At 37.0% G+C, this 25,792-nt stretch overlaps 1 protein-coding gene across 1 annotated transcript in view; it reads left to right on the forward strand.

The window, feature by feature from the left end:
* KCNH8 (potassium voltage-gated channel, subfamily H (eag-related), member 8) overlaps positions 1 to 25,792 on the forward strand; it is a 194,017-nt gene that overhangs the window by 107,126 nt on the left and 61,099 nt on the right. The window contains exons 6-7 of the mRNA XM_009888927.1: positions 10,828 to 10,985; positions 16,648 to 16,855. Of these exons, the coding sequence (XP_009887229.1) occupies positions 10,828 to 10,985; positions 16,648 to 16,855 (366 nt within the window). The remainder of the gene's footprint in view (positions 1 to 10,827; positions 10,986 to 16,647; positions 16,856 to 25,792) is intronic.

Here is a 25,792-nt window from a genome sequence, read left to right on the forward strand (position 1 = left end):
GAGAAAAAAAAAATGTTGGCAGAGGAAAACCAACTGCTTCAGGTAAAATAATCCTGTTTATGGGTAAAGAGGTTCAGCTGGCTACCAGATACATTTTTACCTCTGGATTATCTCTTTTTTTTTTAAACAAGGATTATAAATTGAGATTATTCAAAACACATATTGTGCTTTTGAAATCGGAAAAGAGGTATTATTCTGGAAAACATCTTAAGGATTAATAGGATATTCTGATGAATGTCAATTTATGGTTTTCACTCTTTATATCATTTAGGATTGCAACCTGTGTCATGCACTAAGTTGAATTTCCATGTTTTAACGTAGTTTTTTTTCCCTTTGTTGAGTACCAGTTTAAATTGGTATTTTCATACCATTCACTGAGTGGATTTGTCTGTGTGTGAGTGTGAGCATGGCAGATATCTAGAAAGGGATGGTTTGGTAAAGGATGTGGCATGTCCTACAGAGCTTTAATTCAAGAGAGGCCACCAAAGGTTTCCAAAACCCTATGGACTTGCTCAGGGTTCCCAGCTCATTTATGCCCAACTATGAAAAAAGATGTCTTTTCATAGGAACTGAGCATAGCTAGGGCATGGATTTTCACACTGGAAACTTGTGAAAAGGGTCACCAGCGGGTGATTAAAAGCCATTTGTTAACTCAAATAAGGAAAAGAATAAGTTAGAGTTTTTCAGTTAGATCACGATATTGGCTTTAGAAATTTTGAGTGAAAATATTACAAAAGCATGTAGCCATGGTAACGGCAGACTTGGAAGACATTAGGGTAATGTTGGTCCCAGCCTTCTGATGTTTACTGCTGTGGATACTGTGTAAGAGCTTAATTGGAGCAAAATATATAAATAAATTAGGAACCGCAACTCGTGTAGATTAACATTTTTTAATGTAGACACTTTCATAGCTGAAGCAGCTGGGTTTTGTTTGTGTACAAATTCATTTTCTCTAATCTTTCAGTGTAACTTCGTAAGTGTTTTAGAGATATCACATTTCTTACAAGAATTTATATTTTTTTTAAAAGGCTTGTGTGCCGATGTCTTATCAGTAGCGGAAATAATAGACTGAGAGAATCTATGCAGATTGAACTAGTTCACCATGGGATCCAACCAGAAGATAAATCAGAGTCAAGCTTTAAGTTTGGGGTTGATAGTACCAAATGGTTTTATGAGATTTGTCATCCTCTGTTTATTTGCTCTGCGTGCATCTTAGGGACTTAGCGCCTATCAGGGCTTCTGGTTTACCGTGTGTGGGGTTGGCAGGGGAAGGTGAGCAGTCTGCAGGCTAGAGAGAAGGGGGAGCAGCACTGGACAAGCAGAAAGGAGCTGCATCAGCAAGCACACGTGGTCAGAGGGTGTGAGGAGCAGAAGCCCGTGTTCAGACACAACAGCTCGGTAGTGTTAGAGGATGTGGAGTGAAAGCAGCAGGCGTGTAAACGAGAAGGTGAGGGGATAGGGAGGTAAGAAGTTTGGCTGAGGGGACTAGGCAGAGCAATCTTTCTGAGGGTGATTGGCCATTGATTTGCCATTGAACTTTTCTTTGTAAGAAGTGATTCTGCACTATGTGGGTGTGGAAATTAGAGCTGAAATAACTGAAAAAAAAAATACTCTATTTGAATCTTGGCAGCGGGGTGTGCATGCATAGGTGATATGATTGCTTGTTCCAAACCTGTTGAAATTGGAGATGTTGGGTTCTCCCTATTGAGTGCTGCCAGGTCAGGTTTACCTGTGTTTGACAGCAGCAAAATTACTTACTGCTTTGAGGACCGATGCACTTTGCTTCTGTTAAGCTCACAGGTTCATTGGCACAGCAATAAGCGGGGAAGGAGAAAAAGTCTACAACACAGGTCACAGCTGGCTTAAAATGCATGGGCGTTGTTAACAAAACAGGTGTATCTATGCTGAAACAGGGCAGAAATCTGTGGAAAAAAGGCACCTTGTTGTTTATACATGACTTAAGGGCCTTTTTTAAAATCAGTAGGATAGTCTAGACTTTATTTTGATCTTTAATTTGCTTGAACTCTGACTTTTTGCTGTCTAATTTTAACTTAAACTCAGTTATCTAACTTGAAATAAGAACCCAGCTATTTTCATAGTGAAGGCAAGAATACAGAGGTTTCACCCTCTCCTTCCTCTCTACATCAAGTATAAAGATGATATTTTAGATACGTGTGTGCTGTGTTTGAGCACAGAGTGTAGTGAGTCAACCAATTTGATATTATCTGCTGTTATTCCTGCTTTAGTTTTAGGTAACTTTTAATGACATTTCTTGTGTCAGAGATATTTTTTAAATCCCCTATTCTGCTTTCCTGAGCAAGTGGCATGATCTATGTAGCTTGCAAGATCATTTAAAATGATGCTTTTCTAGCTTACATGAGAAAAAAAATTGCAGGTAACTTCAGATTATTTTTTTCTGTAGTAATAATACTTATTATTAATGATTTGTGTTATGAGAGCTGCTGCAACAGCAAAGAGATTGTTGTTCTTGTCCCAGTCTGAAACAAACATATCAATAGAGCTTTAAGTGTAAAGCTTGCACGGGTTGAAGTTTGTTGTTACAGCATACTTAAAGATAATATATTCAAATATACCTCTTGTAGAAAACTTTTGACTCACTGCTTGTCCAAAGATATTAAAGTCACTTCACGTATGCTTAATCAGCTCAAAGATTAATCATAGAATTTGGGTTTGGGTTGGAAGGGACCTTTAAAGGTCATCCAGTGCAATTTCCATGCAATGAGCAGGGACATCTTCAACCAGATCAGGTTGCTCAGAGCCCCATCCAACCTGACCTTGAATGTTGCCAGGGATGGGGCATCTACCACCTCTCTGGGCAAGATGTTCCAGTGTTTCACCACCCTCATTGTAAAAAATTTCTTCCTTCTATCTGATCTAAATCTACCCTCTTTTAGTTTAAAACCATTACCCATTGTCCTATTGCAACAGTTTGTCCCTCATCTTTCTTATATATCCCTCTTGCCTGCTTTGCAACTGTAATTTGTAAAATTTTTGCCCTTCCTGCTGTACAAAATCTTAAAGCCCACTTCATCCCAGGGCATTTGGAACACAAATTCACCACTAAAGAAAACCAATAGTTTTGACGCTGTGCAGTTGTCTGGAATCTCAAAAGCTTTACAATATTGATGCTTGTGTTCAATTTTCAAATGGTTATTTGATAAGTTAATGTCACTGGTGGGTAGAAGCTAGTGCTCAGTAAGATACACAAACAGTTTATAGCATATTAAATATTTCATGACTACTTTCAGAATAGATTCTTGTACTGTTTTTTGATGTTTAACTACTCTGTTGCCTCAATTTGCTTACCATTTTAGTTGATCAAAGTATTGGTGACAAGAAAACATGATTATTTTTTTTAAACAGCAAGCCATGGAACACATAATTCCTAAAAATATTAAACTCTTTCAGGAGAAATGGTCATTTCTCAATTTGCGTTAAATATTTTGTTGTGCTTTTAGAAGTTTCTTGCCTCAGGAGTTTTGTTTTAGTTTTGTTTTTTTTTTTCCTTTACAGCTTTCTCAGTAAGTACTTTAGTAGTTAAGCTGTAAATAAGATTGCCCAGATGAAGAAACTGTTTACACCCAAGTATAGCTCAGAAAGCTTTCAAGAAATAAAAGATGGATCACACTCACCTACCTCCCTCTGGATTTTTATCTAATGAGTCGGTTGCAGAAAGAAGCACTTACCATTTGCTATTCAATCTTATATATAAATGTTATCTGAGGCTGTTGTCCTAAATTGCTTTGATAGGAAGGCAGAAAGGGGTGCTGTGCAGAAAAACTTCTAATCTCTTCAATCTTTAACGCTGAATTCCATACACACATTGATAAGCCTTTGGTGTACTGGATGGCTTAAAGGAATTTAAAGCAAGCATTTATCGCCTTTTCTGATAAAGCTTTAGTTGTTTCTCCGATGCTAATGTGCAATAAGTAAGCAAATCCTTTTTCTAACTTCGATAACTACATACTGGAGGTTTCTGAGACAAATGAGAATGAGAAGTTTCAAAATAGTAGTGATGTAAATATCCTGATCTTTCTTTCTTACCTATATCAAGCAAATCTGCATGAAGCAGTTATCTATGTGGCTGGTGCTACCATACTGATCTGTAAATGTGAATAGTAACCAACTAACTCTACTAAGCACCTGTGGAGCTGGTGACCCCCTTGCTCATTACGAACCATATGAAATCATGCTAATTTCACGTCTTAATTGTATTAATTAAAATTCCAGAATATTTTTGTAGCTTGAAGAATGCAGGGCCAGCTGAGGCTACTTGGGGATCTAATCTAAAATTTTTGGATCTCAGATTTTGCTTATATGTTCTGTTCAGCCTGAGGATTTTGTTGAATGAAAACAGTAGTTCTTAAAGCATGAACCAATTATAACCTGCAAGACCTCAATCCATGGAACAAGATAACCTCCGATATGAATCTAGGTCACTTTCTGTTAAGGCTTTGCACTAAATCTTGCAAAATTTGAAGGATCAACACTGTGCCAAAACAATGAGAACTTCCCTCAAAATTTCATTAATTTAGGAGACTCAACTCTACTGGGTAAAAGGGAGGGAATGACGGAGACCAAACTGTCAGAAATACCATAGATCCACTACTAGCAGGGTGTAAGTTAACTAGTGTATGTCAAATGATCTTAGCATGCTGTCTAGCCTCAAACTGCATAAGACAGCAAGTAACTCTTTTCTAGACCCAGATCTGGCATTAGAACTGGGCATTTGATCAAAACGCATCCTAAAGAAATCTTTTCCAATACCTCAAAGGAATGATCCAACATGATCCTCTCTCTGTGCTGATTCTCTGTCTGCCCTCAGCAGTGTATCAGTGTGGAAAAAAAAAATTGCTTCCTGGCTTTTTGAGTGTGAAAGCTAACAGGCTGGAAGAGAAGATCTGACTTTACCCAGTCTTGGTGTATAGCTACCTAAAGAACACATAGGAAGATATGCAAATCAAACACACACCCCTGCCCCCAAGGCTATGAAATTAATGAAGAGAAGATCTGACTTTACCCAGCTTGGTGTATAGCTACCTAAAGAACACGTAGGAAGATATGCAAATCAAACACATACCCCTGCCCCCAAGGCTATGAAATTAAGGGAAAAACAGAGTAACTCATTGCTGCAAAGGATGATCATCACAGTCAAACCTGCCTTTCTTCTCCCTAGCAGATATAGATATAAATTCACCTCATGCGTGTAAGTTACATGAGTCCATGTATCTAAGTGTTGTGTGCTTGCACGCAACGTAGGTATCTTTAGTATGACAGTGTTGAACCTGAATCCAAATGATGTGAGTTCAACACCTCATTTGCTGAGCCACATTTGATTTCCAAAATATATTTACCTAATGTCTGCCCTGTGTATCCTGTTTTGCCTAATGAGCCTATCAGTGGATGAAAACAAGTAAAAGTCAGTTCTCCTGTTAGTATTCTGGAGCTGAGTAAACCAAGAAAGTTGACTGTAGTACATCATGTAAAGTGAACTCCAGGTATTTTTTTGTAGTTCTTCTTTTTCTCTTTTCATTTGTCTTGAGGTGTGGGTGCTGCGAGTTGTGTGGCTGTAGTTGTTTCACCAACAGCATGACCTGTTTTCTGTTCCCAGGTGATTTTCTCTGCTTTGCTATAGCTTTCTACTACGCCCATACTGTTGCCCTCAGCTATAAAAATCTCATTTGGTGCATCTGTTTTCCAAGCCAGAATCTCCCCTTCTACAGATATCTACAGATATTCCTTCTTGGGTCTTAGATGTGTTTTGCCTATTATATGGAGATATATGGCCCATTTCATGTTTGGATTTGTATTGGCCACAGTCATCCATCTTCTTTCTTAAAAACTACTGTATCACTCTGAACTTAATCAGCCAAGACGAATCCTCCAGAAACAGTTTTGTTTACAAATAAACCCATAGCAACAACATTTTGAAACAGCTTGTTTTCTGGATCATCACTTTTAGTGTTGGTTGTTTTTTTTTTCCCCCCCCTGAATTATTAAAATTATCATGGCAAAATCTATTTCCTTGACATTTTTCCAATTTTCTGAGATTTTATTAGAAGTTAATACTGGTGATTCAGAAAGCGGCTCGCAGCAAGTTCCACTTAGAATATTAGGTGGAACTCTGTCTTCAAAAATCTCCTTGAAATGTCTAATGCTTCCTTTGTTATATGATAAGCTTCTGTGCCATCTGTAGCATCATTTAGAGTAATAAATCTCCCTACTTCATTCCAAAGCCAGAGTTTTAGTTTTCTTCTTTTTAGAAAGTACGTGGACTGTAATATTCTACAGATGTCGTCAGTTTTATTAGCCATTTAAACTTAATTATCTTTTGTTTGCGCTTTCAAACTTGTAATTTTGATAGTCACTGATACTTTCTGCATTTTGTTTACATTTTATGGGTTATTTTGTGTCTTACAGTTTTGTGACATTTTTTGTTTGATTTGGTTTTTTTAACTAGGAAGGCTTATTGTTTTTCCTTAATGTCCTGAATGTTGATTCGTGCTTAAAATTTGTTCCCAACTTATGTGTTGCTAAAGCACTTGTGGTTTTCAAAAAAGTTTCTTTTACACTTTCAAGTGCACATTTTGGATTATGTCATATTTTCACAGTGTCAATGTATGTATGGTAGGATCGTGTTTTCCAGATCCAAACAGTAACTTATTTTTAGTCAAAAATAACTTCCCCCCACCATTAAAATAGATTGCAACACTAATTTATCCCAAATTACCACAGAATATCTAATCCCATGTTAGGTAGTTATTGTTTTTATGAACTGTTAGGAATTTTTATTACTAAGCATATAGAACAACCAGTATATATCCGAAACTGAAGGATGTGTGTTTATGCTGTGTTTATCATCCTACATAATACAAATAGATGATATTTTTCAGTAACTGCCTCTCTTTTTGTGGGCATAAGTTGTCCTTGCAAAAAAGCATACATTCATTGTTTGTGCCCATGTTTCACTGGCAAAGTAGAACAGCCATAAAAGTGAAAGACAAGATGAAATATAGCAGAAAAACCATTTCTGCTGTGTACACTGAAGAACTTGAAAATAGTACACAAAATACCAAAATGTTTTAGAACTGGAGGTATTAACATTTATTTGTTATAAAATTGTGAATATATGAGACAGAATTATCCTTTCTTTAAGGGTGAGGATTATGTATATGAAAAATATGCATATGGCAACAAAATTTATTAAATGTGCATTTATCCATTTATCTTACTACATGTTAAATGAAAACCTAATTGATATTTTATAGAAGCTGACCTGTCATAGAAACGCTTCTCTGATTATGTTACAAAAACTTTAAGAAAAACTCTAGGGCGATGAAACTTTGAAACCTGGTTGAGGTTTTTTTCAGTTAAGAGGAAGAAAGAAATTGAGTCTATATAATGAAACATGACTGTTTCATAGCAGCTATGAATTTCATCAGATCCTTTTGTGGTTCAGAGCATCATCAAACATAATACAAATTTCAAAATGGGTATCTCAATGCAAATCTGAATAGAATTAAACAAGATGTTAAAATTGACACTTCTGTAACACATTATACCAACATTCGGTAGTGCTTTAGGCAAACATTCTTGTACCATGTGCCCTAGAAAATTAGAGATATTTAGCTCCAATTCTTCATAGCTTCCATCATTGCAATGGTCAAGCAGCACATCACAGCAAACATGGAGGAAAACATCTCTATCAATCTGCTAAAGGAATCAAAGTTTGATACTGCTGTTCTTAAAATAGAAATAGTTATAGATACTGAGTGACTGCAGCAGATCTCCTGCTCACACCTGGATAAGAGTTAGAAATTCATCTGAGTGTCAGCTACTCCGTTATATTTAAAACGAAGTGTAAGCAACTGGGTGAAGTTAGTTGGTGGTTGGCTTTAATTTTCAAGCTCCTTTGCAAGAACAATAGTGTAAACTCTGTTGTAGAACTTCAACAGTAATTTCTGCATGGATTGTGTGCCTGCTCTGTTTGAGTACTTGTGTTCATAAGGCATGAGAAAGAAGTTGTTACAAAATACTGGATCTGCATATGCAGAACATATGCAACGCTAGCCCTGAGCATTTGAATCCTGTAGGTACCACTCTCCAATGCTGTCCTGGTATACTGAGAGTCAAGCAACTTCCATTTTTAATGTTCTTTAAGTACCAAAAGATTCTAAACTAAAATTCTGGAAATGAAAAATTGCTTTAATATAGACTAGTGGCAATCCATGCTCTATCAATGAGGCAGCATTTTCCATTGAGCTTTTATAATGTATTGGATTGTTTTTTATCAAGTTCATTTACTCAGTTAAGATGAACCTGGTCAGATACTTTTTCTCTTGCTCTGCTTTACAGTAGTCTCCTTTACTGACTGTCCCCATTATACTAACAGCATTGTTGAAAAGTGTCATTTCCAAAGCATGTTTTATTCAGAAGTAATGGCACAGAAAACAAAAAACTTCAATAAAAAGAGAGAAAACATGGGGAAAAGTGGAAAAAAAAAAAATCTTAGTAAATAGGAAAAATAGGGAAAGGGGAAATATACCTAACAACCAAAATGTAATAAAATCTGGCTCATTTAAAGAGACCTGCATAAATGTTTACTTATTCCATTTTCAGTGTACATGTTCCATATAAGCATAAACTTTTGTTTTTAAAATTCTTGATTTTCTCATAAACCACAGGGGAAAAAAAACCTTTTCATGCTCATTTTTGCATTTTCCTGTCTAGATTGTACAAAAGCTTGCAAATAGGTCAAAGCTCACCCACTAATCTTTTTATGACTCTAGTGGTAGCAATGCTTTGCGTGCCGTATTCTACAAAAACTATCCTTCAATTTTACTGTCTGAGGGGAGTCTATTTTTTCATGCATGCTGTTTTTTGCAGACATTTCTCATATGCCGATTGAAAATTGCAGGATAAAATGTATATTGGAAATTAGGCAGTCATTCTCATGTGGGTATAGCAGGAAGAAAAGTTCTCTGGCCCCAGATACTGCCTACAAAACCAAGAGCAGATACATCTACTACTCCTACTAGTATTCTGACTACTACTACCCTTTTTTTACTTCTAACTTGATTTGCATTAAAACCAAATTACAATGCTAGTACTGTTAGTGTTCAATATGTTTTTAACTATGGAGAGACAAAAGTTGAGATATGCTTCATTTTTAGGACTTCAAAGCTTTTTTTTTTTTTTTTCCCAAGGAATGTGCTGATTTGGAGCAGGCTTACATAGCACACAAGCAACTAGCTGTGAGGAAAGGAAATATCTGCATCCAAAGAGAAAACAAATCCCTTTAATAGACTGAAATAATACATACATTCTGTGTTTATTTCCATTTGCGAGAGGCAAAGAGGAGGCCAAGAGCCTGAATTTCACTTGCAGGTGCTTCCATTTGACATTTCAACCTCCTCTTCCACAGAGGCTGTAAGAAACATCTGTTTGGGCAGGAAACACTTCCCAGACATCTGCACGCTCTGTACTGTAGACGGTGCGAAGCCAGCCCCGAGCAGCTCCTGCTGGCACCTCCCTAAAAGAGCAATGTGTAGAAGAGGCAAATGAAGGCGTATCCTCTTGTGCATCATGTGGCAGAGAGAAGGGAGTCAGTGCTGCCATTGCTGCCATAGACAGAGGTAGAGCGCACAGGGAATGTGGTTCCCGCCTTGTAACACTTAAGAATGGGCTACCTAGATTACAGATAACACAGCTGACAAGTCTGTTACAGACTGGACTAGCATCTAGAAAGCTGCCTCTCATAACCTGGACATTAAAGCAAGTCCACTGGCTTTCAGGCTGCCAAGACCATCCCCCTGCGGTTGTTATTTTCTAATGAGAAAAAAGTCAATCACACTCTGAATGTCTTCCTAACACTTGGGATCACGTCTTTCTCTTTTATGAGATGGGCTTCAACGTGAGGCATTAGAGTTTGCAAGGCAGCCAGCTAATTATCTTGCTGTAAAACACCAGCCTTGATGGTTGGCTGCACTCTTTTCTGACATTGTAAAACTTGCACAAGTAGTTCCTGCTAATGTTGGTAGAAACCGGGTGCATAGCTCGAGGACAGATTATAGTCTTTGTCTTATAGGACATGAAAATAATTGAGACTGTTGTCAAGACCTGAGCTTTTCTTTAAGTGTTAATGTGTTTTGGCAGGACATGTCAAAACTATACTCATATTGAAAGACGCTTATCCTGGAATGTTAGATAGGAACACGCAAAATGCACAAGCCACCAAGCAATTCATATCTTCACCATAGCCCAAAAGCTGTTTTTCAATAGAGTTCAGCAATTTTCTGTTGATAAACAAGTGGTTATCCTTGAGGATGACATTAGTTCTCTGTGCTGGACAGTTATCACAAAAAGAAAGTTTCAATTACTCCTTTTAAATAAAGTAATTAATGATTTATTTTTTTTTTATCTCGAAACATAAATGTGTTTTATGCACAACATACCTTCATTTGTCGTTAAGAAAAATACTCTATCAATATTTGGTACGATTAAAGAGTAATGTGGTTTGGGTTTTTTTGTTGGTGGTTTGTTTTTTTTTTTAATTCAAGCTACCTTTGAAATCAGTGAATTTTAAGTGTTTTAAACATTCTTTTTATACCTTACAAAGAAAAACTTTGTGCATCAATTGCTTTAACTCTGTGTATGTGGATCTCTTACCACTATGTTTTATTTGTTTCTGTATAGGATTCTTCATCTGGTTTTTGTCATGCATAAGAAAAACAATCAGTGTTATGGTGTTATCCCCAGGAATCAAGAAATCACTATCTCTGATTCTTTTCATTTTTTGTCAAGCAGATATTATTTTAAATTTCCGAACAACATATGTCAGCAAGTCTGGCCAAGTTATATTTGAAGCAAGATCTATTTGTATCCACTACGTGACTACCTGGTTTATCATTGATTTAATTGCTGCACTTCCTTTTGATCTTCTTTATGCTTTCAACGTCACTGTGGTAAGTACTAACCTGTGTTTTTTAATTGTTCTTTTTATAAGAGGGGTTTTTTTGTTTGGGTTTTTTTTCTCCAGGCTAAAACTGAATGAGCTAAAATACCTTGGTGTCTTTTTCAGCTTTGTAGAGTATTTTCACATTGGATGCTGAAAGAAGGAATACAATGTAATTGTACATGTTGATTAAAATTATTACAGGATTGGGTGTGAAAGTGGCCATTCGTTGTTATGAAAGACACATATGTACCATGTTTTTTAATTCAATTATCCTTACTTTGTAAACAGTTGCGCTTATGTTAGCTTCATTTTTACTTACTGTACTCAAATACATGTCCCTATAGCTTTTGCTCTCTCATGCTGCATAAGTTCAATTAAATTTTTCAAGATTCATTAATTGTTACTGTGGTAAAGTAAATCATTGCTATGGTTGGTATAGTAGCATTCTTCACTGAACTGGGGATCTCTTTCTCTTTACCTCTGTATGCTGGTGCAGAAATTACAGCATGATCACCAATTTTTGTGTGTTCTAATATCTAGTACTTACAATTGTCATTAACTTTGGCTTTGGTTTCAAATCATCTTTTTTAGGAATATAATGACAAAGTACTTAAGCAGCTTTGAAAAAGGTGTGGATCTAATGTTTGGTGATGTCACAATCATCATGGTTTACATTTGTATTGGTTTACTTGCGCTAGGACAAAGGTTTTTCTGTTGATAGTCCTATTAGATTTAATAAAATAAAAATCTACTAAGAAAACAAACAAACAATCAAAACAAATAAACAACAACAAAAAAACCACCACACACCCCCACATCCCCAAAATCAGAAAGTTTTATTTTGGAAAAAAATGTTGGCAGAGGTTTCTCAATTTTGTGGATTTTTCACATAAGAGACTTAGGCTTTTAAGCTGTCCACTTTCTAATTCTCAGAATTTTGATCTTTTATGAACAGATGCACTCAATCTCATTTTCATTAAATATGAGTTACAGACAAGTATATAGATGATAGGACAGACACATATTAGAAAAAAGCATAGAAAAACACTAGACAGGAAGCCTTCTATGTGTCTTCTTTGGTTTTATCATTTAGTTCCATTTCCTTCGGCGATCTCCCTTTTCACTCCATTTGTTACATTAAGAACTGTCAATCCGATGCTAGTGCAGTACCTTTTAAAACCAGACAGTTAATAGTTCACATTCTTCAGTCACTGTTTTTTTATAACCAGCGGGTAATCTATTTAAAAACACTACTGTCTCAGTTTATCGCTTACAATAAAACCAAACAGCCAGCATAACTGTGTTGCTTTAATTTCCATTAAGAATTTTTCATTGACCGAACCAGGTCTGATCTTTTCCTTCAAGAGAAAATTAAAAAAACAAAATTGATATTTCTTTCTTCTTTTTTTTTTCTTTTTTTTTTTTTTTTAACTGGGAAGACTTTTATGATTTCCCTACTGAATTCTGGAAAATTAAGTATTATCCAATAATTATCTTTACAGTTAAAATGTCACAATATTAAAAAATGCTACTACAGTATGATTGATACACATCTCCTATCTATTGTACTTTTAAACCATTTTTCCCTTAATAAGATTGCTAATATGGTGACTAAGAATATCCAGGGGCATTGAAATGTCTCTCTGTTACCAGTGGATCCTTAATGCGATAATTAATTATATATTAAGCCCTAACAATAAGGCCCAAGTAATAAACAATGTATAGCTGTGTTGATCTCATAATTAACGTTGACTACCGGCACAGCTCCCTGGATGCTCCAGGAGTTAAATGCCTTGTTAAAAGTTTTTGCAAGGTCCAGTCCGCTTCCTTCATTGGCTTTGGCCTGACTTTGGTGGCTAGCTGCTACATAGTCAAGACCACTACACAGTAGAGTCGAGGGCCAACCCTCTCTTCTCTCTGGTAATTGAGAGCAAATCCAGAATTCGGGAGTCTACACCCCAGCAAACTCAGTCAGTTTGTTCTCTATATGATTCCTCAGTGACAACACAGTGCCTTACTATATCATATTCCTTATCGTGCCAAGACTTGGCAACTGTTAATGTGATCCTCAAGATAACAATGACTATCAACTGTTTCAAGAGGTGGGGGGAGGTGTTAATCACATTCCACTGTTTTCAGACTTTATGATTTAATAAGCCATTTCCTCATGTCTGTTCTCAGATTTTCACTCCATCGACTCTCAGATGTTGCCTCAACAGAACGGTGAGAAGGGGCATCAGGGAGCATCTCACTCCTTTGCTGTTCAGGCCCCGGCACAAAGGCCAAACCTTTAGGGATGCTCTAAATTCTGGAAGCTATAGGTATAGTGCCATACATACCTATGTATGTATGGCACATAACTGTCATCCTCCAGTTGGAGATTTGTGGAGTTAGAGTGCGTGAAAAAGCTGTGGTCTGTCACCATCCCTGGAGATATTTTGAAGAAAAAAAAGTGAAACTGTATGAGTTGGCTCTACTGTGTCACTCTTCAGAGGTCTGAGACCTCAGGCACGTTCCTGCCTAACCTCAGTGCCTGATGAGACCCCAGATCCTTCCATGCTTATATTCATCTGACATAAATGATCCCTTAGTCTGTGGAAATGTGGTGCAAAATGCTGTCAAAGCAAAAAAAACAGGCCATTAAGCACTAATTATAATGACCAAATCTGCTTCTCTCTGAGTAACTATTGGTGGTTATAGAGCAAGAGTATCATTTTTTGAGGAAAACCAACTAACCAAGCAGACAAAAAGGATTAAAGATCCCTGCCAATAGTAATCTCTTAAAATTTACCATGATTCCTTATTAATTCTTTTTTTGCTGTAGTTGATGATTCTTCCAAGCAGAGAATTTCATCACTTCAGTTTGTAGCAACTTTATTTCTCAGTATTTCTCAGCACTATGCTATGATTGAGTTTGCGTTAGTTTTAGATAAAATTCTGTCTCTGTCATTTTGACAGAAAAAGGTTAACACAGCTAGTCTGAAATGATTAACCAAATGGAAAATTTAGATGGTTTTGTATCTGGGGGCAAAGCAAAATCTATGCAGGCACAAGTACGAGTGCTGACTCCTCATTTTGTCTTTCTAAATTTGTGACATAGGAAAGAAAGCTGCTTGGTGGCATTTCAGTTCTTCCAATGACATATTGGACACAATACAAGAAGAGTGTTTGGCATGACTAATGAGAAAAATCAGTGCAATTACATATGATTAATTACATCTGTGTCCAAATTTATGCAGAAATTATTTTGAAATGAGATGATCTTTAGGTCTTAAAACAAAACATGTCTCCACATTAAAAAGAATGTCACTGTTTTTATACCTGTCAGTGTTCTGTAACTTAATAAAAATGGTCAGAATTTAGTCACAAGTGATAACTGGCAGGGCACACTTATTATTGTAACAGCCCTTTTGAAATTCCTTATTTGTAAGAATCTAATAAAAAATAATTTCACCTAAGTTATCATTATTTGGTTGTGATGTGGTTGAACATAAGCACCCATGTAAAGATAAAGGCTCCAATGTGAAGGCCATAGCACGTGTATAATCATTATATATACAATCATCTCTAAGTTTATATTACTACAAGATCTTGAAGAGTCAGTCATGAATAGGGATCCCTTTACGTTAAGACTGCAACAAAACTACACTTGGTAAAAACAAGCTGATGAGAGAGAAGAAAAGGAGACTTTGGGAAATTAATTACCACAGAAAAAAGAGGCAGTTGGTATAGTGGCATGGCATTCAATTAAAATAATTCTATTTTAATAGTTATATAATGATATTAATACAAATATAGCAATTGATTCAAATATTTTACAGCCTTCTGCCTCAGACTTGAAGATATTCTTGTGCTTAAGGCCACAGACATAACTAATTTCAATGACTTATTGTAGATGACATAAGATGGATAAAAGAAGTGCAAGAAGAGAAGACCTTGTAATTGTTTGTGTGCTCTAATGTCAAATCTTATTCCTGACAGCAGTGAACTTCAAAGTATTTTAAAAAGGTGTCATGTTTTTGTTGATTTTCTTTTTTCCCCTACTACAGACATGAGAAAAAATGTAAAGGTTCTTGCAGAAAAAAAAAAAAAAAAGAAATAATGGGCAGTAAATACTGTATGAAGAAGCTTGTGGGAGAATTGCTCACACACTATCAAAACTATAGTGGAAAAAAAAAAAGATTATTTGTAGATTTTTTATTTCCTTTTTTACAGGTTTCCCACCTACTGCATTCCTGAGACTGAAATAAAATCAATGAATTGTTAAGTCTTCATGAATAAATCTAAAATACCCCATGTTACAGAATTTGTCAGTCAACCTGGACCTAGCTGTTAGTGAATGCGCACCAGTAAAATTCAGATTTCAGATTATCAGTTTTGGTAACAGAAACAGAAAGGCTTAGCTTCAGGTTATTCTGGATTAGCAAAAGCTAAAGGATGTCGATTGAGCTGTGCTTTTAGACTTTCAGAAAGCTCATTACTGTGTTCTGGGAAGGCTGTGGGCAGACATGTCAAGTTTGATGTTATTTTTCTAGCTGATGCATGTATCCTGTATCACCCAGGTACCAAGTAGGTATTAATCCTAATGTCTCATTAATGAAAGGGGGGAAAAAAGCTTTCTGTTAATGAAAATTATACCTATTTAATCTTCAAAAAATTAAATTAAAAATATTTAGGATGTTAATCTGCATATTGTTTTGTAAGTCTACCCAACAGCTGAAACATGAGACAAGTATATTCCATGCAAAACTGGGAGCTGTGCACACACTCTGGTGTGAATGTAGGATGTTCTGGAAGGGATGGGGTCATCCAGGGACTCCTCACTTTGTGTATTGCGGCATCTCCTCTAAGGCCACAGCCCATATACTTCATAAACTGATGTATACTTAGGGTGCTGAGCAGATCAGGTGCTCTTTTTGCCAAGTGCACTTGAAAGGAAATAATATTTTAGGTGAGGAATTTAAGTAGCGTTAGAAGTTTTAATACAAGCTTTTTTTGGACTCCAACCTAGTGCAGAGCAGTCAAGTGTGCCCAGGCCCCCAAACACAGGTCTAAATTTGAAGAACAAATCTGAGTATCCCCTCATTTCTCTGCTTCCTTGTTTTGCAAAATATCTGTTCTATGTTATTGCCTCTTCCAGGCTTAATTATTCAGCTGGTTTCATCTCATACATAGCTGAGTTAGGCCTACTGTTTGGTTATTAGAAGAAACTGAAAATCAGCGCGTACTTGAAGTTGTTTGTTGTATGGTATCATATTGGAATCACATGAACATTGGTCAGTTTGACAATTATGTTTCTGTTCTAGAGCAGGGAAGGATCCATTTTTTGCACAAACATAAATTTTTAAGTTAAATCCAAAAGAAGACTTTGCATGAAAAAAAAAGACAAAATGAAAGATCTTCCAGTATTTCAAGTTTGTTTGGTTTAAATCAGAAACCATAAATATGTATGTACACAGCAAATGTAAACATTTTTTTTAGCTGTCTTCTTTGCTATTCTCTGCTGTCTTAAGATTTAGCCTAAACATAACATGCAGCTATATAACTGAACGAAGAGTGGGCAAAAATTCATAGAGCTTTAGAAGATAAAATTTCTTTTCATTGAAACAAGAGAACTGTGTGATAGAAGTCAGCTGCTGACAAGCTGTTTTCTCTCCCTCTGCTCCCAGGTTTCTCTTGTCCACCTCCTAAAGACAGTGCGTTTGCTACGCCTCTTGCGTCTCCTTCAGAAGTTGGATCGTTACTCCCAGCACAGCACAATTGTTCTCACGCTTCTCATGTCCATGTTTGCCTTGCTTGCTCACTGGATGGCCTGCATTTGGTATGTCATAGGGAAAAGGGAGATGGAACAGAATAACCCCCTTACCTGGGACATAGGTAAGTTCTTCTTTCCACCATACACACGCACATATATATGGACATGTGTGTATTTATGTATATATCTATGTAAATATATAAAACCACATGTATAAGTCCCTCTATTTCCTTTTTCGTTTATTCTTATAAAATTATTTAGTGCTGTTTGTAGAGAAAAGGAAGAGATTGGTGAAAAGGAAGAATTTCAGGTCAATCTGAAAAAGAGGGTTAAAATGAAAAAAAATAATGGGAAAAGTAGAAAACAACGAGATTTTTAAGAGTGGGTCAATGTTTGGGACATTGAGGATCTGGATAGGAAAGGGATAGATAGACTGTGTAGAGGAGTAGACAAGAACGTTCATCCTGGTTTTGCAAATTAGGCAAATTCTTCAACAGAGGCATTCCCTCGAGTGAGCTGATTATTCCTTACTATACATTGAAACAGATAGGCCCTGAAATGCCGTCAGGTTAAAAAGTACCTTTGGAAATATTGTACAGCTAGTTTACAGGCTTATGCTCTTTTGGACAGCAGACGAGGTGTTTGTCAGTGGAGAGATGGTTTTGGACTGCTTAATTTTGATCCAATGTTTAGTTTCTACCCCAGCTTTCATTCTGTCTTCATTGAGTGTTCCAGATTGACTCTGCATTTTAAGCTCCTCCTTTTTTTGTTTAAGGATTATTATTATTTCTAGGGGTTGTACCCACATATGATGGGGGAACAATATACCTTGTACAGGAGCCTGGCATCACTAGGTACTTGTACGCTGTCGAAGGTGTATTGCCCGCTAGTGCAACAGCTGATACTCCACATCTTCCCACATGGGTCATTCTCGCTTTACTGTAGAGATGTATTTCTTTTGCTATCTCAGATACCATACCAGTATCAAGCACCCCTTTTTCTCCCTTTTCTTTCCAGTTCCTTGCATTCTGTCTTTTAATTCTACTTGTATTTACCTTTAGCCTAAATGTATTATGTGTTCACTGAAGCAGGAAAGGAAACAAAGCCAGTGATAAATTAACAGGAAGGGGTAAGCCTTACTAGTTTTCTTTATGCTATTAGGTACTAGAGACACGATTAAAAAACATACGAATAATTTAGAATATGTAAGTTGTCTGTGAGAGGAAAAGAACATGCATATCTCTTTCATAAACAAAGAGTATGTAATGGTGACATAGAGTTTCCCGACAGAAGAAATATTTGGTGAGGGAAATGATGCAAACACTTGTGACCAAAGGTTCCATGACGTGCATTCAAACTGCAGTATGCCCTATTCTTGTCTCCTTTGATTTCTTTCTTCTCTCTTCACCCCATTATCATCAATCTAAATACCACCTAATAGCTATAAGTCTAAAGGAAAAATGACAAGTATGTTACAAGGGCCTGACCTCAGATGAGGTGAGCATGCTAGGTCAGGAAGAGGAAAAGAAGAAAAAAAGTCCAATAAATACATCTGTCCAGTTTGTCCATAGGTTACTGAAAGCTTTGTGGAGTCTTTTTATTCTTCTAGTTGGCTGTTTATTTCTCCCTCCCTTTGTAAACCAGGTCTGTGACCTGCTTCTGAACTCCTCATAGAGTGCCAACCTCTCAAAGAAAAGACTGCAGCTGTAGGGGAGAATATACAAAGAAAGCTCACGGTGCACAAATTGGTCAAATACTGCTAACAGAAAAACAAATCCAGATAATAATAATAATAAAAAAAGAAAGAAGAGTGTCTCTGGCAGGAAGAAGCTATGAAGACACATTGTCATCTTATATAGGCCACAAATGATAGCTGATTTCAAAGCATTCATTGCAGTCCCATTGATGAGGATGGGCTGCATCCTTATTCCCCTGTGGGGCTGCTGGCCGCACTCCCCTCTCGCAGCTTATCCTTCTCCCTTTTCCCTCAGCTGAGGCTGCGTTCAGGAAATTCTCCTTATATACCCTGGGACTCTTGGCATTTACTGCTACAAAAACATTAACTTTCACCCCTCAGTTTTGTCGTCTCTTGGGCAATGGCAGTAATAAGCAAATGTCCCAACAACCTCATTAGAACAAATCCCAGTTTAACTGAAACAGAGTCATTTCACAAAGTCCCACCAGTGTCTCAGTGAAGAGTATTGTATCTGGGTTATCACGCACTGATCATCTTCTAGTGGGCTTCCTAGGCAGGAACTGCTCCTTAACAGCCTCTTACCACTGGCTCATCTCAATGTGAGGCCCGGTGACCTTCCCTGGACAGCTGCAGGCAATGTACCTCCCCATGGATGGGCCAAGGCACCACTTGGTGGTGTGTTCTCTGAGGCTTTAGACTCCTACCTGGCGAAAGGGCTTCTCTGTTGAGCTTACAGCCTGATCTTATTTTTGGCTTTTTCCAAAAGTATGGTTTTGCACTTCTGTCTGGAAAGCTATTTTACCACCTTCATGGATAGTCTCTAAAATATTTAGATGCTATAAATGTATAATAAATATTACACTGCAATGAATCCTGCAAAGCACCTAGAGATATTAATTCTGTATCTGTCAGAATGGTTATTTCTAAGTTCTCTCTAGCACTAAGTTAAATATTTTATGGCTTTGGGGATTTTTTGTTGTTTTTTTTTCCTTTTTTTTTAAGGGAAACACTTTTAAAATGTTAAAGTATTAGAAACCGATTTTTTAAAAAAGAGCTCAGAAAACTCCAGATACCTGACATGAAGCCACTGTTTTGCAAAGACCACTTCAACACTGATAAAATTTCTCTTTAAGCTTATGTGTCACATATCCGAGCAGAAAAATATGATTCTGTAATTTCTTCAATCAGTGCAAATTCTGTTGCTCTCCACATGCAAACTACTTGCTGGTGAAACACAATGAAGTTAAGGCTTGGCCCTCTGTGTGCTATAATTTTGGCTACTCTGGTGGTACACAGCTGATTATATGTAGCCACCCTTTCTTTTCACCTTAAGAAATCTTCAAGTTACCAGACTGCTACGCCTCACAGCATCCATGTAGGCAATATATCAGGGGGAGAACAGTAGGTGTGGTTAAGGGTATGAGTGACTAAGCAAAGTAAAATGAGATCTGGAGATCATAATAAATCACAAACAAATAATGCATATGAGAGATCTTGCTTGGAGTGTAATAAAGGTAGTGTTATTGTAAGACACTGAGGATAATATGAAGGCCCCAACTGGAAATTTTTTGCGCCATTTTGGAGAGCATGTAAGAGATTTCTCACTGCAGGCAAAGCAGTAGAATATGATCTATTTATCAGTATTTATCAGTTTTAATTTTTAAACTTTTAATTTTATTACATTAATGTCAAAACTGGATACTCAAGTTTCCATCGATAGGTCTTATACAAATTTCATTCCAGGCACTAAGGGGTTTTCTAATTGGTGGCACCAAAAATACAATGTAAAAAATAGAATTCCTATACTTTTTTTATTAAAAGGAATGTGTCTCCCCCTTGGAAAGTATGCGTTTTATTCTTCACTGTAGTGTCTCAGGTGGTGTCCGCCTGAAAAACTAGTACCCTGGGTATGGATGCTGCAATGCATACATCATCTGAAATATAGGAACAGGTTTGTTCTAAGAAAGGAAAATCATGCCTGGAATAAAAAGATTTCTTTGCTTTTTATGTTTGCTTCTATTTTTGGGGGGAGAGGCGGAGGGAGAAAAAAGCTTTTAGCAACTTCCTTACTCCATTTAGCGCTTCCTCAGAAAGCCTGCAGCACAGATTTCAAGACCAAGATTTTGCTAACACTTAAAGCAAATATTTTAAAGCTGCAGTCCTGTTAACATAATACTTTGAACCTTGCTGTGCCATCAGATATGCACCATAGCCCAGATCTCACAACATTGACTTTAGTGGGAGCAGCTTTTGCTTCTGTGTATCTATTTCTCTGGCTAATTTAAATAAATGAGATGCTTAATTTGCATTTGGATTGGGGCAATGGGAGTGATAAAGTTCTCCCTATGAAAATACCCAGAACCAAAAAGTGTATTTGCTTTGTTCTTTCTGGGCCTAATTATGAGCCTTTTTTTCATTTTTTCATCCTTGTTCAGGCAACGTTCTCGTTGCAAATAATTTAAAAACATGGTTACAATCACAAATTTAGCTATGTGGTTGCACAATGAGAAAGATACAGTGTCTGGGAATATTATTCATGAACTCTCATGACATGGTGGCATTGGGAAATATACCAGTGTAATATAGTGTTAAAATCTGGATCTCTTGCTTAGCTTTAGTATTGCTATTTTAATGGATAATACATGAGGTATTTGGAAGATATCCAGTATCGTCACTGTTTTCAGGTGCTAGAAACCTTTACCTCAGCAAGCTCTTCCATCTGAGGAAAGAGTTGTTCCGCTTGCAGCAGCTTGACTCTAATATCTGATAAAAATATGACTCCTGAACTGGTCGTTCTCAGCCAGAGACAGCTGTATGCTCCTTGTCCTGCTTTTCCCTTCTAGCTTTTTCAGATCGCTCTCTGTTACGTTCCACCTTGTTCCCCTCATTTGTTCTCATTGCGGAAACAGACGTTTCCCTGAGACACGGCATGGTTTTCAGCAACCTGCAGAATAAGGTTAATTTTCTGTTAGCTGATACAGGGTAGGGGCTAGACTGAGTTGAGGTTCTTGGCTGATCCTACCACTCTAATTCCATTGACTTCAGCATATTGGCTTTCATTTCTATAGGTTTAACTGGTATCAGATTTAGGCATAGGTTCTTTGTTTGCTGGCTGCTGTTTTGAATTAGTGTATACCGAGATATTCCCCTTCAAGTTCTTATCAAATATGAGAAATGACTTTTCGATCTGTCTCTACGGGAAACAGATAATATTGAAAAAGTTTTCTGTTGCTAAAGGCATTCGTTCTGTGGGAACCATATGAGCTGTTGAAACTCAGCTGTTTTGAGTGTAGTGAGGAGATTAGGAGAAGGCCAAGAGTCAGGATGCTGGTTCCTTTAGATAGTCAAAGCTGTCAGGTATAATTTGTGTAATTGTCTTGAAAAAAAGCCCTTCCTGTCCACCAGAAATTCAGCTGCAACTTTTTATTAGTCCACCCACAGTACCACTTACAGCATTCTGACTATGGAGGAGTTGTTATCAAAGCAAAATTTAAAACAAACCAAACCAAACCCAAAAAACTGTGCTTTTATAGAAAATAAAGTATATGTGTTTACTTTGGGAGAAGCTTTCAAATCAGGACTTTAAAGGTTATTCTTCAGTTGTTTAAATTTTTATTTCAATAAAATACCTCCACTCTTATCTCAAGATTTTACTCATCTTCTGTTAGTTTTGTAATTTATAGCACTTCTGAAAATCAGAACTCAGTCATGACTGAACCACTGTACTTTCACATGGTCTGCAATAGAAAACTTCCCCTCAACACTTCATTTATCACACACTTGTGGTCAGAGCCTTTAAAGGGATACCTGGCTCCCAGTGAAGGTTTTGTACCGAGTTAGCTTTCAGGGCAATGGGTGGCAGATTTAGGCACAGAATGAGGTACATAGCACCTGCGTGGAACCAGTAGGAAATGCTGAAAATAGAGTTTTGTCATCAGGCCCTTTCACTGGAGGTTTGTATGCCTCCCGCTGGGCTGCAGGGAAGTTATAAGCCATTTTCACAGGTACTGAATGACATGTATGTTTCATGTAATAGAATTTAACATAGAAATCCCTCAAACAGTGTTAATCCAAACTGGTAAATGTAGCAGTGTTGAGTTTTCTGAAAGTTTACCTGTTTGCTCAGTGTTGCACCTCTGCGAATAAGGATTGCCCCTTTCTGCAGCGGTTCGTGCGCTCCTCTGGGTTTGCACAAGCAGCTTGGGGTTGTCTCCATCTAGAGCACAGATGTGAAGCAGGTTGTTCTAGTGAAGAACAAACCAAAAGGCCACTGATTTCTTTTGGTCACAGAAGGAGAGAGGGACATTGTTACCAAATTTCACTTTTCTTCAGCATGGCGTTCAGACACTGGAACGTGTGTCGAAGGCACAGAAGATACAGGTACAAGGCAAATATCTTTAAGAGGGCACCATGTCCTGGTCTATGGGTTACTTCACTTGGCTTGCTTTCTGGGCACCTTTCTTCCTTGAGTCCTGCTTAGTTTTTTCCTTCCCAAACTGATGTGATTTCAACAGAGGAATAGCCAATGCCTGAGTCTCTACCTAGAGTCTTCAGTGTCCAGGTGAATCTAGAGATGAAGGTTTGGAGTCTCCAAGGCTGAGGAGAACAGATATCTGAAGTCTTTCACGTTTCTTTTTATCAATGAGGTATTAGGTGAAATGGCAATCCACATACTCTTTTGCAATTAAATTTGCTATTACAGTGATGGCTGAGAGACAAAGAACAAGAGCTCACAACTACCTTCCCCATTGAGTCCTTCAGGGGATTTAGATGCAGGGGCAAGGTGGCTGAAGGACCCCCACTGGGTGCAGACAGGAGAGATGTTCTGGGTCTTAATTACGCAAAGGTGATGGTATTTCTGGTCTGATGCAGAAGGTGGCTGATGCAGACTGTCCAAAATGTAGGTGTCTAGTGTGTTAGAAAAGTTGATGTTATACTTTTGAGCTTGGGTTCCTAAATTCTTTCCAAGTCCTTTGTGGCTCCTTGGTAGCTTCAGTCTTACCAGAATTTTGTAAGTCAGCATCAAGCTGAAATATCCATTAAGAAAATCAATGCCCTCTAACTCTCTCATGTTTCAACAGCTTGGGAAGTTTTTGCTGCCGGGAAGCTTTTTCCAAGATTCTGCTAGGAAACGCGAGGCAGCCTTTGTTAGCTTTCTTAAGGTCCTGAGATATTTTGCCAAGAATTCTGAAGATGCAGATTTAAGCATATCCTTGACAAGACGTATTTGCGTCATTGGTACGTTTATTCAGGTTAAAACTCAGGCTAACTTTTCAGAAGAAAGGCTATTTTTAGGTATGTGTATCTCCTAGTTTTTCCTCAAATAACATATGTCAGTGAGTTTCTGGTGCTCTTGGACCCAGTAAAACCATGGAGTAAGTAATAGTAGAAATCATATTGGAAGAATCAACATCATTACTCCCATTCTTGGTCAATATACTGTATAATTTGTTAAAGCAATAATTAGTTAACTCTTGACTCTTCATATTTTCATGTTATATTAATCCTCACAAAGTATTGTAGAAACAGGTACATATTCGTGTATCATGAAGTATTTGCAAAGCAGTTTAACAGCTGAAATGGCTAAATGTGACAAAAGAGGTGCTATCAAAGTTGAGATAGCGGCTTGGTTTTTATTATTCTTTTTTAGATATGAATTGTCTTAACTATTAATGGTCCGAGATCATTCCAGCTCTGTCTCTGTACAGCATTTCCTTCTGTTAGAGAATTAATACATTTATTTTTGGATGTGATGGGAACAGTTTTTACCAAATCCAAGCATTCAAAAAACAGAACAAAAAGTAGTATAAAAAATGAGATTTTAAAATTGTGTAATTATCAGTCTGCTTTTGAACCCTCTGAGATAACTATTTGCCTATTTTCAGTTCAGTTTGTTTTGTTGCACTGATAGAACTAAGTGGATCCTCTTCACTGCCAGAGAGAGCACTTGGAAATTTCCAAGGCTCTTGGCCAAGAAATCTGTATTCTACTATAAAATATTGGTCTAGTTTCACCCCTCCAGATTCACACATCCATCAGGTTCGAATCGGCATGTGTAGATTTATGAATCCTTGCAGGAGAGGAAACAACTTCATGCTGACTAAATTGCACAGGACATCATTCACTAGTCATGATTAGTTCATTTTAATCTGTCATCTCTGTACCTGACTGATTTTAATCTCTCCTTCAGTCTGCTTGGATATGTTTTTGGTTATTGATATTCTTAATTTTTTGTCATTGGTTATAACAGAACCTGTTATTTTGGAGCTATGGTCCTTTCTGCTTTTTATTAGGCAACTTTAAGAAAAAAAAATATATTTGTGTCATGCATTAGTGCCGACATCTTCAATTAGTAAAACTAATTATAATGCTCTGTTGACCTGGGGTATCTGTATCGTTGGTCCATTGTTGTGTGGAATATACATACCTGTATACTCAGCTTTTTATTGTGTATGTTGGGGGAGGGGGCTGAAAATTCACTTCTAATTAATATATGAAGGAAATGGTTGATGGTTACCACTCTTGTGAAGTATTTTGGGGCATCAGTATCTAAGAGACTCAGCCAACTAGTTTGGGTTATTTCTGACATGAAATAAGTGGCCCCTGGAATGTCATACACGAGTAATAAATAGCAATAAACTAGACAACCAAAAGAAGATGATTGCTTTGAAGCTATGAAACTTTTTAAAGTACTCATCTCACAAATAATTACAAACAGCACTTGTTACATTGTACATCCTTTGAAAAAGACAACGTACCACAGTACTGAAGCATTTCACAGTGATGATGTATTCTAAGGCAGTTGAGACAGAAACTTTAAGCCCTGGGAGAATACCTTACACTAGAAAGCTTTTAAATATTTACAACATTTTTTGAATCCTTTTGAATTTTACTCCTCAGTAAAAGTAACGCTTTTATTGTACACACAATGTGTAGATTTTCCATTAATTGATGTTTGAGGTTCACAATTTCTAGTCTTGTAAGAAAAAAAAATAGATAAATTAGATAAAATCATGAAGAAATTATAGTGAATAAATGTACATATTTGTTTCAAAACAACTTCAAAATGTTTCTTTAAAGTCTGCTGGATAAATGTTTCTTTAAAGTCTGTTTTAACCTGAATGGTTAAAACAATTCTGGTGTAGAATACTGTATGTGAGGCCCAATTCGAACAAGCTTATAGTGTGAAATATTTATGAAAGAAAACTTTTTCTTCTAGCTGATTGGGTTACACTTTTGAATAAGTATAATTAGGGAGGGAAAGTTCATCCAGTTTTTGAAGAGGAAATCCTGTTTGCGGAGAATCATAGTTATGCACAATTTTTAGTACAATACAAGCAGAGGCACATACTATTTCACTCCT

Source organism: Charadrius vociferus, unplaced genomic scaffold, assembly GCF_000708025.1.
Source record: "Charadrius vociferus isolate BGI_N301 unplaced genomic scaffold, ASM70802v2 scaffold217, whole genome shotgun sequence".
NCBI classification, from domain to species: Eukaryota; Metazoa; Chordata; class Aves; order Charadriiformes; family Charadriidae; genus Charadrius; species Charadrius vociferus.